Source organism: Lipophrys pholis (genome assembly GCF_963383615.2).
Source record: "Lipophrys pholis genome assembly, chromosome: 4".
NCBI lineage: Eukaryota > Metazoa > Chordata > Actinopteri > Blenniiformes > Blenniidae > Lipophrys > Lipophrys pholis.
Window position 1 is genome coordinate 18,576,122 of NC_137637.1, and position 15,149 is coordinate 18,591,270.

The 15,149-nt window shown below is 42.8% G+C and overlaps 1 protein-coding gene across 1 annotated transcript in view; it reads right to left on the reverse strand.

Moving 5' to 3' along the window:
• Positions 1 to 14,870, reverse strand: part of LOC308108688 (arf-GAP with coiled-coil, ANK repeat and PH domain-containing protein 3-like) — a 46,985-nt gene extending 32,115 nt beyond the window's left edge. Inside the window, exon 1 of the mRNA XM_080461839.1 lies at positions 14,670 to 14,870. Within this exon, the coding sequence (XP_080317965.1) occupies positions 14,670 to 14,716 (47 nt within the window). The 5' untranslated portion in view covers positions 14,717 to 14,870. The remainder of the gene's footprint in view (positions 1 to 14,669) is intronic.
• Positions 14,871 to 15,149: the final 279 nt, after the last annotated feature.

Sequence of the window (15,149 nt, forward strand, 5' to 3'; positions counted from 1 at the left end):
CATGAGGAGCCACTTCACACTTCTTTCTTCAAGAATGTCTGACACAGAAAACGCTCACCTTTTCTTTCAGCCCCGAATCGAACAGACACATCCTTATCTGCCCAGATGGATAAAACAGCACCAACACACTTCAAACTACATTTAACACACTTGGTCTTTTACACATGCACACACCCAAACACACACTTGGCTGACTACCAAGGTCAGAAATCTGATCCCATTCATTGACTACAGGGCATCCAATGGGGTTTAACTGCCAGGATGTAGCTCAATATCTTGATTTACTCCATGTCATTAACATTAAAATTGTGACTTTCTAAAAGATTACCTTTATGCAAATACCATTTTCCTCAGAAATGTTGGGAACATCGCTATGCTCAGTAGGAAAGCAAAGCATTGTGACCGTGCGTGTTAATATTTGATCAGCTCTCTGCTGCCACACTGGCCTAAAGGAGCAGGTTTACGCTCTGCATTATGGTATTTGTTTATGGAGTCGCATGTATGTGCATTTTTGATGAGAACATGTATATGATAGAGAAAGACGCTGCCTTGAACCAGCTGTGCGCCAGTGGAAAGAAGTGCATGTCCCTCCTGTTACTGTTGGCAGCTCTGAATGAACAGTACAATAAGCCTCCTGCTGACTCCACAATCAGACCTGCCAAAGAGGAAACATCCACAGATTCTCACATCTAACCCTATAAGAAGATCCATCCGAGAGTGCCAAACATAGAGAACGCTGTCAGTTACCATTTGTCTATGGACAACCCACTCACATAAATCCATCATATCCTAGCCAAAAGACACCCTGAGGTCTGGTTTTGCTTTCCTGGAAATATTTCCCAGTGAAAACTGATATGTGTGCGAGTGTCTGAGGTATTTCCTTATTTTGTGTTGTTAGAGCTTCTGGAAAACAAATTACTGATGAAGATTTTTTTTTTTTCAAAGTAAAAGTCATCTCAGTTAAACTTTATGAGGCACAAACTAATTTTTTAAACTCTCTAGGCCCACAGATAATCTCCAGTCTGCTGTAGATGCACTAAGAGGTGAGGTCTGAAGATTCCTGTTGAGAGTGACTTCTTATTAAAATCATAGCTATCTGACCATGATTGCCAAGCTGTGCTGTTTATATGTTGAGGTTCGATGAGGTCTTGGGTCACTTCAGGCTGTCAGCAAACAGAAAACTTAAGATTTTTGGAGAGTTATGTGAGAACTAAATGCAGGAAAGGAAAGGGAATCTGCTGAGGAGGATGGGGAGACAATGTGTGCTCACAGACCAGGAAAAAAGTAGTTTTGGACAAACATTTATCCATATAATGAAGCCACACAACAACACCACTATTTCAATCATTGTAATTCAGATTGTCGACTATCATTCAGACTTGACTGGGGTAATTCATCCACTCTGGAGTTCAGCAGTTATCTCTGAATGTTGGTTGAAGGAGGTAGAGAAACCACATGAACGACGGTTTGCATTTTCTATCCTTCAGCTCAGCCACTTTATGACATCTATTACCAACTGGTGTTTCAACATGTAATGTGATTGCATTGCTAATGGCTACGCGGGATGAATGGTGTTGTGGTGGGATTGATGTGTAAGTGGATATCTAATGGAGGAGGGGTCCAGGTGTTGAGACAGAATGGATAGATCGGTTTACATCAGCACATGGGGCAGTCCAAAAGGCCCCAGGGGCAGCTCAAGAAACAAAACAGGAAGAGGACAGCCGAGGTGTGGGACATGCGTCAAGGTTTCCTGTGTCATCATGTAAGGCTGACGAAGCTCAGCTTTCAGCTTTTTAATGATGTTTAATTCATTTTGGGGGAAATTCAATTATAAAATGAAGGAGGCAGAGGAAAAAGCCGATGAAATGACTTTATTCCATCAAATCAGTTGCAGGGTATTTTCTGAAGAACCAAAGTTAGGATAAAAACAATTCTGACGAACTAATACAACCTCCTAACTATAATTCGCAAATTATAGCTGAACCCCGCGACGATGAACAAGATAAAACGGTAAAGAGGATGGATGGATGGATGGATGGATGGATGGATGGATGGATGGATGGATGGATGATAGAATTTCAATACTTTATATTCCTGACAGTACAATAAAGAACATTTAAAATGTCACAGAATTGTAAAAAAAAAAAATAATAAACTAAGAAAGAAAAGGCAGTAAATCCAGTCTAATTCCACAGCCAATTCACACTGGCTTTCTCTAAATGACAAAAATTAGAAAACATTCATATCATGGAATTTGAATGAAAAAAATGGTTTAAAGTGAATTAATGATCAATAATAATAAACATATGAAGGTAGATTAATGTTTTTAATGGCTGTTACAGTCCTGCTCGGTAAGAATTGCTAATTATTACATGAAGCAACTTGTATTCATATATATTATTGATCTAATCAATTTACAGTAACTTATGAGTTCATTTCATTCAATAAAGCCAATACTGGTGTGTAATTTATTGAATTAGTTAGAACCTCCCCAAAAGTAAAGTGAGAGTATAACTCAGTCTGTGACGTGTCGTGTGTACCTGTTGACACACTGACTGTAGTTTCAGCTGCTTTCTCGTTACCGAGGTGATCAGAAATCTTGGATGTTCAATTCTTGGGATAAAAATTACTTTGACACACTAAAAACGTCTCCGAATTTAAAGGTCTCTAATGGAAAGCCACATTATAATCAATTCGACTGATATTACATGATGTAGCTTGAATTAAAATCAAAGGCATACTGGAGGACTGTGAGAAAATGTCCCAGCATGAACAGAAGTTCACCAGCAGCCCAGTTTCCCCAGACTTTTTAAATACTATGGGAAAAAGGAAAAAAAGTGCTTGTCTCTGGTGAAAACAAAGCCTTATGTGTCCAACGTCTGATCTGATTTGTTACTTTCGTGTCTGAAAGAAAAACCTCAAGCAAGAGCCAGCAGGGAAGTTTTAGTTTGCTGGTTTCATATAGGGTAAAGCCTTAATCTCCTTTCACTGCAGCCAAAATCTCTCATACAGAAGCTGCTTGTTCAGCTCGCCACATCTGTCTACTCCTCAGCGACATATGTACACACATGCACATGCGCGCGCACACACACACACACACATACACACACGCACGCTAATTCCCGCCATATCTCTGCACCCACATACCAAAGCAGTGGTGTATATATAACATGGTCATCCTTCCTGCTCTAAGAAGACATATTGTTCATTATCGACCCGTGACTGTGGTTCAGCTGTTCTGGTTTTTCCACTTGTTTGCAATAGGCAATCCATCCAACAAATGGGAGGAAGTGCTTTACTTTTTTGAAGGAGTGCATGTGTGTGTGAGTGTAAGATTTTATGGGGGTGGGAAACGTGGATCCGAGTCACTGTGGGACTGCTGACACGGCAGATGGGAATGTTTTCACTTGGTTACAGGGAATTCCACGGAGATCCGTGGCCGGGATGCAGACTGAATAATGGGAGGAAAACGTGAAAGGAGAATCCATCAGTTTCTAAGAGAGCAATCAGTGTTCCCGTCTCTGCTCGTGCCACAACTGAAGATTGGCCTGTCCATCACTCCTGTGGCCGCAGCACTGGAGGATGTTTTGATTCATTGAGGATCAGGACTGGTGGGCTGCCAAACACACATCTCGCCCAAATCAACGGCCTGTGAGGCGAAGATGAATGTCTCAACACGCTGTAGCCAAGAATACAGGGGAAGAGCCGAGAGAGTGAAACAGAAATGCTTTTACAAGTAATAAATGGAGGCGTCTACGCAATACACCGGAAGTTAATGTCAGCGGTCCAAAAATTGTGACGCAAACTGATTTAGCTTCCTCCATATGGCGTCACGCATCGCCCAAGGCAACACAGACGTGGGCACAGGAGGAGTGAAACAGAGAAATGGAGGGAGAAGGAGCTGAAAATACCAAGAGAATAAACAGGGAACACACACAGCACATTAAAGCTGAAAATCTGAAAGTGATGGTAAGAAAAACTAAAAGAAAGGCAGGGAAAGTTGGAAGCAAATCTGAACCAGCTGCTCCAGATGTACACGCACACACACACACACACACACACACACACACACACACACACACACACACATACACACACACACACACACACACACACACACACACACAAACCATCTCCTCTCATAGTTTGCGTGTGAGCCAGAGCGGGCCGCATGACTATTTCTGTTGTCACCCCAGGGAAGCTGCGTCCGAGCCGCCATTTGACAAGGCAGCTGTCCGATCCCTCCTCTGGACCCCCACCACACTGGTGTCATTCTGGGAAGACTGTAGGTTCTCATTCATGCTCAGGTGCCTCGACATGTGGCCAGCCCACGGTGCAACTCATGACTCATACAGTGTATAAATGGAAGATCTATCGGGCGGGTAACCAGGACAACAATGTACAATAAATGGTAACGATGGAGACGAGTAGTCCTCCATTTTCTGTCTTCCTTCCTCTGGCATGTGTGGCCCACGACTCCTCCGAGTCCATTCATCCCCCCCAATCAACCCACCATCCTCTCTTGACAGTTTCCCTCTCCCACGAACATCCGTCCATCAATTACCTCCCCGGCACTGCTCCTCACTTATCATCCCTCCAGCCATACCATGCTCTGTTCTTGCTGTCTGCTTCTAGCACAAAACAGGCGTACAAACAGCGGGGAAGCAGCGAAACTCGATCTGCCTGGCTGCTGCAGCCCTGACACTGATTCATATCTACCCCACACCCACATCAACAATAAGGGAAGCAGGGAGGAGAAAGAAAGGGCAAAAGGGTAAGAAAAGGACAGCAAACCTGGATGCGACAAATTATACGAGAGAAAAGAGATCTTCCGGAGTCAAGCGGATGATGGATGTTGACACAATAGACATCTCACTCTTTCTCTCTGTCACTTGGTTGAACCAGTTAGGGGGATTTTTGGAGGCAGGCAGGAGCTGGAGAATGCTCGAAAAGTCCCACATTGTTTCTCAATGACAAACATCCACTGGTGACTTAAATGTTTCTTTTTTTCAAAACGAGAACGGAATTGCTAGTCATGCAGGCACCAGAGACAAGGGTTGTCTTTGATAAGATATGTTATTGAATTATACTCAGATTAACATAGATAAACAGCGGAAGAATGTATGTGTCTGACAGACTTGCCTTGTGGGACCGGCTTATCATAATATCTTTAGGTTTTGACAGGAGTCCCCTGAACAGGATGTGCACACTGGCAGCTACTGCAAATAGTTCATGGACCACTTGAAACTAATCTGCCGCGGTGAGATATCATTGACTCATCATTCAACTGTATTGTACAAGAAAAATCTCAATTGTGTATGTAAAATGCAAAACAACCAAAAAGCCACCATGAAGTTCAGAGTTCTGTTTGTTTTGATAGAAAACCTCACCGTTTTACGGCAGCTCAGAGTCATCCCGCTCTCCTCTGGGACCTTCTGATTTACAGTGTGAGAAACCATTGACCGACTGACCCTTTCACCCGCCAGAACATGACCTGATGGGTGGCGTTGTTCCACAGTGACACCATAGGCCGCTACGTCAATCTTCATGTGTGTTAACATACACATTTGTGCTTTTATCTGCGCATAACTAACTGAGTAGCAGTCAGGACGTCAGTGTGGCCACCATACATACATTCCACATATTACACACCGGCTCGTCCTGCTGGTTTCTCCATATTCTACGATTTAACGCCTTCACAGGGAGCGATAGTTCAAAGAGATCTTTCAGTTTTGGGAGCGCAAAATATGTACAACTAAAGCAACGGTTAGGCTGTGTGTTTGTTGGTTGTGACAACACCATATCTACTAACCAACAACATCCAAAACACCAACCAACTAACACCTTTTGAAAACCTTAGAATCTGCAGCTTTGTTAGAAAAGTGCCTGAACTGAGCAGGCCAGTGAGGAACAGAGAAGTCTAAGTTATTTGCTGTGAAAAACAACTCAGGAACAAGATGTGGGCAATTTACTTAATCGTTTTGATTCTTGTTTCAACGGGCTTTGGCTGGATGTTTCACAAACTCCCCACCAAGGTCTGATCTCAATGAGTATGAATGATTACTCAGATACAAAGAGGTTGTTTGTAATTCCCTTTGAGACGGCATGAGACAACCGTGAGACTTCTGTCGCCCTTTGTTCACTTTTCACAAAACGAAATCAAATTTGTTCACACTTGCAGGGTCAGAGTTAATTGCTGGAGTGAGATGCCTCCCAATCCAAATGCCGGTAGTTTGACGTTCCTTGATCTTGGCCTTTGGACAAGAAACTAAACTCTACATTGCTCCCAGTGGAGGTCGGCAGCGATGTGCCAAACTACGTGAGAAAGTGACTCAGTCCCTGCTTACGCGTCGTTAAAACGGTAAACACTCATTGCATTTCAGCTGTTCGTTTACAAGACAAGAGTGCAAAACGCTACACTCTCCGTCTCCATGGAAACAGGGAAAATGCAACTCTTCTCAATTGCTGGTTCCCGCGAGTAAATAGTACAGTTTACAGGAGTGATGAAGGCCTGATGCAGTGTTTCATGTAAATATTTCAAATCCCATTTTGACACTGTCTGATGTATTTTTGACGGAACAACAGTCTCGTCAGAGGTTGTTTTTTTTTTTTTATTTCACAGTGCAAGTTTTAATTGGGAGGTTTAAATTAATTGCCACTTACTCTTTGTCCACCAAGACATCAATCATAGCTCACTAATTTGGAAAGTGATCTCAAGAAATCAGCTATTATTTTATTTTATTTTTTTTTTTTTAATAAACTCCTGTCACGAAATGGAATTGTTAACTCATTACTGCACAAGCTCGAATTTGGTTGATTATTCTGTGGTCCAATGTTCGTCTCAAGCTTCGCTCATCATGGAACTTGTAGTTACAGTAGTAACCTTTTCTTTGTATTTTTGCCTACTGTTTTTAAAACCAGTCAAACCTGTTACCTCATATCCATTTATCATCTTCTGAACCTTGTCCTGACTGTCCTGTCAGTGAGGCGGAGCCTGCAGTGCAGAATACACCTTTGACAGGTGGGATGTTCATCACAGGGCGAACCGCCACACACATTCATATCTTGAGGCCTCTTTGAGACATTGATTATCCAAACAAGCATGCCATTGAATGACGGGACAAAGACAGACTACCTGGTTATAATCTAGCACGGGGAGAACATGCAATCTTCACAAGAAAGCCAATGGCCATGCATACAGGAGGTTTTTGTCTTTAATCTTGACTAGTTAGATTGAATGGCACCGTAGTTGAAGAGTGACAACATTAAATATCTCGAAAGGTCAAAGGTTAGTTTGGCTAAAACTAGAAAACCACAGCGAATTATGGTCAAAGTGGTAAAACAAATAGATTTCCCCACGAGCAAATACATCCACTGAACAACAGATTGAAGACTCATACAACCGTTGAACCAGTCAGACATTAACTGTGTCAAACCCATTCCTGTAAGTCTATATCCTGCCCGTTGTGGAAAGGAGAAATTGTATTGAAGTTCTCTGGGTAAAAGGCGGGTAGTGTGTGAGCTTTAATAGGGTGTGTTGGCTATCCAGTTGATTTAATCAGAGAATGTGGTTACTGATAATCCTATTTCATTTATGGGTCCCACACTAAGTCCCCCGGCAGCACGTGCAGCCCAGTGGCAGAAAATCTGCTGCACCGTGAATTGAGTGGGAGTGTCCATGTGCAGGACGGATGCTCTGCCGCGAACGCGTCAAACCACTGCGTGCTCAACAAGCCAGTGCAGAGAGGAATACGGGGCTATGATGAGCCTCCATGCTACAACTGCTGCACACACGGTGAGATAGGAATAAAGAAAACCACAAATAGGCTACAACTATACCCCACTTCATCACTTGAGTTTAGGTTTGTTTCCTTTAATGTTCTCATAACAGAAGGCTTGGATTTCTTTGTGGATCCTCCAATTAAATCCTGTTTATTAGTAAATATCTAACGTGAGAGGAATGCGGGCAAACAAGCGGGAACGCCAACATTGTGAGCGGAGGCGCAGCAGTGATGTGCTCACATTATGCTCCCGAGCAAACGTCCTCCAAGTGCTACAGCTTCAGCATTTCTTGACAGGCAGTCATGTCAGCTTCTCTTTCCACCTTTTGCCACGTGAACATCATCATAGTTGTGTTGTCAACGTGGTCAACTGGTTTTTGGTGACTTGTGTTTTATGTGGCGAGAGAGAAAGTTGAGTGTTTTCATGAGATGGTCAGAAATACACACCACCAAACACCCCAGGCTCAGAAACACGTCGAGGACTATGCTGCTTTGAAGTTACCACAAATTTTCATGCTTCTGACAGGAGAGAGTTGGTTTTTTTTTTACAGGTCACAGTCGGAGCAATCCACCGAAGCGTCTACCTTTACAAACATAGAGGGAACTAAAATATTTATGTGAACTCTTGTGGGGATGTCAGATATTTTTATACGCCCAGCTTTCCTGCACTGTATTTTTGTGACACTTAGCAGGTTCAAAGAGTCTAAAAGGTCAGCGGGTAGTTAAATGCCGGTTACTCGAGGGGCCGTTACTGATTTTTTATTTTTTTTTTAGTCTGAGGTGTCAGAATATACTGAACCAGGAGTCTGCCGTCTTCCACTGGGCATGATGCACTTGTGAAAAAAAGAACTACAGATAACCAATCAAGCTGTGTTAGCTGAAACTCTCCCATTTCACATGCAGGTTGTTTTGTGAAAGCTGCACAGAGCCACGATGGACAGACTGAAGGTTGCAGCCCTCCAGATCAAACTCAGCCTGGAGATAATAAACCTACGTAGACACTTTATAATGCATCTATTTGAGGCAGTTATTATGAAATGGTTTGAGTTTCTTTTACATTCAAAGGAAAAACTATTGCACTGAAGGGAGATCCCTCAGGATTACGGCTAAATGCAGGAGATTTGCTGGTGTGTGTGTGTGGGTGCAATGTTTGCAACAATGCAGCTTGAATTTATGAGAAAGTTCAAATAATTGTCAGTGTTTTTTTTTTTTTTAAATTCAAGTCATTGTCATCATTTAAACCAATAGCACCGATAAAAGCTTTAAAATGAAAATGGAACTTATCTGTGAAGGGATTTAAGGCATGCAGGGCTGTTTCCGGTCTGTCTGTGCACATGGATGAATTAAGGAAAGTGGTTGGGAATGTGTGTCTTGACATGAGCAACCTAATGTGAGTGGTCTGGAACTGTTTTAAATGTTCTGCTGAGCACCAGGGATCTGTTTCTGGTGATGTTCACAGGGTCACGGTGCCTCTAAAATGTGTTTTCTCCCAAATATGTAAAAAAAAAAAAAAGAAAAAAAAAAAAGAAGGCAGACAAGGTCATCTGGGCGTTCACTGAAATACTGACACCTCATACTTCTGTGGCATCTGGATATTATACAGGCAACGCTGCAGCAGCATAGGCACAGTTCGTCGACGTCGGCCCGCTGTGGCAACAGGTAATCTTATTCAGCACTCTAATAAATTTCCTCCTGGATTGCAAAATTCTCTGCACTGTTCAAGGTCACCGTGCACTGGTCCATTTACTCTGCTGGTGATACATCTGTGCACTCCCGACTGACACACATACACACCTGGTTGTTGGCACGCACGCACGCACGCACGCACGCACGCACGCACGCACGCACGCACGCACGCACGCACGCACGCACGCACACCAAAAAGCTGTGTTTTTTTTACTGAAAACTCACTCTCCACTGTTGAGTGACAGGTCGCTTGCCTGTCAGCCAAAGCTGCAAGCCGCAGGGAAATGTGCAAGCAGAGGTGTCCGTGTGGTGCATATTTAGACATTTCACAGGTGAATGACCAGTGAGAATTCATCATTTCAAACAGACAATATGATGTGTGGAAAAGAAGGATTATAGGAAGTGAAAAGAAACCAGGGCACCAGACAGATATCTACAGCTTCAGAAAAAAAGCATTGAAATCTGTCCAATAAACTAATCCATGCTTTTACAATAATGCCTGAAATCGCAAATAAGATGAACCAAATCCCTCATTTTTAAAAGAGTGCCTTCAAATCATTCACTAAATCTCACCCACTGATAACTATGAACTTAAAATACTCTTCAATATTCATGTGGTTTGAACTCTGTGAGAGATTACTCACCCACTAACACTTTGTAATCCACTGGACGAGATATTTGTGATTTTCACTCTCAGGAATCAATGAGACTATTGTTACCGGTATATCTGTGACATGTAGCAACCTGAGGACTGTACGCAGCATTTAAAAGTGAAGTACTACGACATACAGGTTTGGCAACTTTCACACAGAAAGATAAATGATGAGTCTAACGTAACCCTGTCCTGCCTTAGAATAAAGCATGAATAACTGATGATTGTTGGGGCTCTGTTGAATCGTTTTAGTATATATCGGAGTAGTTCTATCGATTTAAATGGTAAGCTGGTTTAGAAATTGTTTTTTAAGCAAGGATAAGAAACTTTGATTACTGTGAGAGCCACAGCAATGTCATCCTTACGACCAGAACATCCAAAACATGACAGAACCCCCCTGCCACAGGGACAAAGAATAGTGAGTAACTTTCATTAAATCAGCATGTCACACAGTAGTTTAGTGGTTCGCAACATCACTTTATTGGAAGGACACTCAAAAGTCTGAGCCCAGGTTAGGTTTGGGAACTCGTGTGAGGTTTGCAAGTTCTGCCAGTGCATGTTTTAGCTTTTGTAAAATTGTGTTCTTACTAATTGCGTATAAATGACAACTGGTCGAAATTTGCAAAAACAACGACTCCATGCACGGTCCCCTTTGCTCTAGTTATCCGTGATTAAATCTGGTTGACCCACTCACACAACCTGTCTGCCTGCCTGTCTGTGTGGGTGGGATGAAAACAAAAAAGCCAAAGAGGGAGACATACAGGTGCGGTTGGATCATTCTGCACATTTGTAAATTCCCAGCTGCACACACAAACACCTGAAAAAGGCATGGCTGCAGGCAGCATCAGCCGTTTTATTTTCAGTGCTCTCTCTGCTATCGCACTTGACACAGACACCAGTGGAGGCAAACCTACAGTGCGCTTGACTTTTTTTTTTTTTTTTTTTTTTTTAATTAAGCTTTCAACAAAAGACTCTACCACCAACGACTTACAGTTTACAGTAATTGCACCCACCGTTTTTTCATTTTGACTTTTGGTGTATTGAAAGAGAAAGCAGATACAGATAAATGAACAGACTCAGATCACTTGCAGAGGTGAAAACAATTGAAAGATAAGTACATATCTGGAGAAAAGCCATTTGTAACTATGCTTTTTTTCAATTCTCCCAAAGTTAAACTTTAAATGACGATGAATTTTCAGAACACCCACTCTACTCTTTCATTCTTAAACTTACTGTCCTCGTTTTCTCCGAGATCTCACTTACAGCAGCAGTTGCTAGGCAACAGCTAACACCCACCCATATGCATATTTAAATCTATATCGCAATGATACAGTCATAGACATGACTAAGTGGAAGGTATACGTGGAAGCAGTAATGGATTAAATGATAACCTTTACATCCAAACTATTACAATGTTGTCTTTCAACTGTTTAATGAGTCGGTATGATAAAAACACAGGCGTGTGTGATTCGGGGATACTAAGTACTGCATAACACTATAATATGTTCACGTAAGTGAGTTTTAGAATACTTTATTATAATGAGGTTGGTTTGCATGTTCTCCGTGTGTGTGTGTGTGTGTGTGTGTGTGTGTGTGTGTGTGTGTGTGTGTGTGTGTGTGTGTGTGTGTGTGTGTGTGTGTGTGTGTGTGGGTGTGTGTGTGTGTGTGTGTGTGTGTGTGTGTGTGTTTTCTCCCAGGCTTCCCAAATGTAAATATTTATCTGTTTACAAAAAACAAACCACAAATAAGATCACATCGACAAACCAAGTGCAGACAAGCAACAAACTGAAGTCAGTCACCAAAACGTTCTGTGCTTCAAAGAAATGTGATCACAGTCAGTTAAAACCAGCAGCGGTGGGCAGGTGTCCACTGCCCAGGCTCCACCGCATGCTTTGTTAAAGAATGAATGAATGCAGCAGGTGACTGAAAAGGAGGGAGGGCAGCGAAGGAGAGTTTGGCATATATAGTACAACAGAAAGAACAGAAAGATGTGTGTTACAGATACACTGGCATACCTTGTTTAATTTAAAAAAAAAAAAATTGGAACACCCAATCATTCATACACAACTACACAAGTTTGGACCTGCAGCAGGAGGGTGTGTGCAGTTTTAGTACCGTGTGTGTGTGTGAAGACACACCGGACTGGTTCTCTGCTCCCATTTCTCCAGAGTGACACAACGAGGAGAAGGAAGAGGAGGAGGAGGAGGAGGAGGAGGAGGAGGAGGAGGAGGAGGAGGAATACAGCTGCATCGCAATGCAATCCATTATAATGGAAAATTCTGGAACGGCGGTTTGCAATTATCTGTATAAGTCATGCAACACCAACTATGGATCTGCATTCTTAGAGGAAAGGTTTGTTTCAAAACATGCCAATGTTTGGGATTTACTCAGATTGTGAAAGCATTAAATATTTACAAGGGTCTCTTGGGGACTTCCTCATGATTTTCACTCAAAATGTCTTACAGACGGGCAATTTGCCTTGAAAGTCCACAGTGTCGTTCAGATTACTGCTTCTGTCTTCACCATGACTGGAGTTGTTTTCACAGTTTGTATAGCCTCGGCTTTGTCACATTTAGCCTTCTGGACATGGCTGCCTTTTGCATCATTGTGTTGATAAAGTGTTGAAAAATAGAGGAGCCACACACCACTTTTGCCAAGCGACCCACATTTAGTGGTAACTGGCATCTCATAAGTACATCTCAATGAGCTTAAAATAGAAAGAATAACGTAGTTTTATTGTGTAAAAAGTACAGAGAAATGATGTGAGAGAGTTGGAGCCAAATCAACATATGTGGACTGTCACACCAATATCATCTCACGAATGAACGGGCCAAACACATGCACATTAGATAAATGACTCTAAATTGCCTGTCAGTGTGGACGGACAGATGGAAATACATACAGGTGCATCTATAATACAGTAACAATACTACTGAAAATATCTGCTCAGTAATTTCTAGAACATATCAACTAACAACATTTCAGGCGTCATTTTTAATTTTCAGTGTATTTAATTAGCATTCTCTGGTTAAAAAATAGAGAAAACAAATCACTATCTCTTAATGTGGCATCACATCAAAAATGTACACCCAAACTTTATAAATGAATACAATGCTTTAAAATCAGAGCTCGCGCTGCCCGTGGAACATGATCACAGTTTTCCATAATAATAACGTTCTATTACACAACTTAACTTGTTTTCTAGGATCTGAGGAAACATTAAGATCAGCTCCCTTTGTCAGAGTAGGAATGTTCCACATAATACTCTTTATGAGACCATGGGAACATGAACCAGGAAGAGAAAAAGGGAAGTGGAGTCTCTCTATGTGAGCTGCTCCTGCCTTGTCTCTTCCTAACCTTCTGTCTCAGCCATCCATCATTGCTGGAGTGGGACGGAAGAAGCAGATTGGATGCCTGGAGTCTAATTCTTCCGTTTCAGAGTCTGCTTGTAAAAGACTATCTGATAGTCCGAGGGCATAGCACATTGAGCAAGCAGAGTGGGTTATGCATGAGAGAAATAGAGAGGAAGGAGGGAGAGAAGCAGCGAGATGACAAACAGAGAAAACAGAGAGCAAACAGGCAACAGATGCTGACATGGAGAAACTCATGGGAACACTGCCCAATGCAATACTTTGCTCTGAATATGATGAATAAATAATAATTATGCTCCCTTTTCAAGCAAACCTTTTACACAGACATGATGAGCAAGTCTACATGATGTTATAATCAAATTTACAGCAGTGCAGCCAGGCTAGCACGTGGACTGAGCAGAGAAACAATGCCTCCAGCACAGGCAAGGGGCAGAAAGAGCTGGATCTGTGCCCAGGATGCAAGCCCCATTCCTGCAGAGAGTGTGTACTGCTCTCCCTGCTGCATCTTTGCCAGCACTCGCCACTACTGCCGCTGCAAGAGCATCTCCTCTCACATGTGCAGACAGACAGAGAGACAAGCTATAGGTGACTGCAGGCCCTGTTTTAAATGAAAAGACTGCAAACTCCATGCCATGCTGCAACACTGTCACACAAGATGGTCCTTCTGCACCCTCCCAGGCCACATTGGAGGAGTGTCTCTGGTGTGCTCATTAAGGCATGATATCTGGGCTGAATATCATCTCTAATTTTACATAGAAGCAAAATGGATCCTCATTGTGCGTGGCAGTGAGTGTCCATCCCATTTCTGAGCGCATTCCCACTCACCCACCACACAGGATAAATTCCCATCAAAGGCATCATCATTTTTAAACAGAAATTTAAAGGAATGCAGCCTTACAATACAATTTTTAAAAAAAATTCAAGCAATGGCAGGAGAGAGGTGCGTAAATGAAAGGGGGCGAAAAAAGACTAAAATGACCGAACAGACGCCCTCCTGTTGTAGGACACATGTGCAAATCACACATTGACCACATCCTTCACCCTGTTGATGCCCGAAAAATCCCGCATGGGCAAAACTTGTCCCACATCTCTTAAAATAAATAAAAAATAAAAATCATGTAAAAGAAGGCGTGCCATTTTTGCGCACCGCTGTGATGCGCCCGAGGGGAGCAGCCTTACCTGAATCGGGGGGAATCTTTTATACATTCTTCAAAGTCCACCGTCATTTTTGCGTTTTCTCGTTGTTATTCCTCCTTCAATCTGCCAATGTCATTGCCCTGCGGCGGGATGTGGCTTGAACCGAGCGGACGGTGACTGGTATCCCCCTTGACGCGCAGCAGTCTGTCGCCCCTCTCCCGGTGGCACCGTGACACAAAATGCGAGCTCGGAGAGCGGCGGGCGGATTACTACCAGAGGCGTAGCTGCGCCGCCGAGACTCACCGGGCAGAGGAGAGCGCCGAGCGGAGGCGATGTGCCTCAACTACACCGTGGAAACACGCGGAATCATGGGAGCGCGACACAGACACAGATGTCACATGTTGTTCCCAATTATTCAACTATATCCCCACAAAACACCACTCCAAATAAATACTTTCTTTTTTTTAATAGCAGCCTCCTGACAATGCAGCTCCATTTGTTTCACAAATGATTGACCAAAAC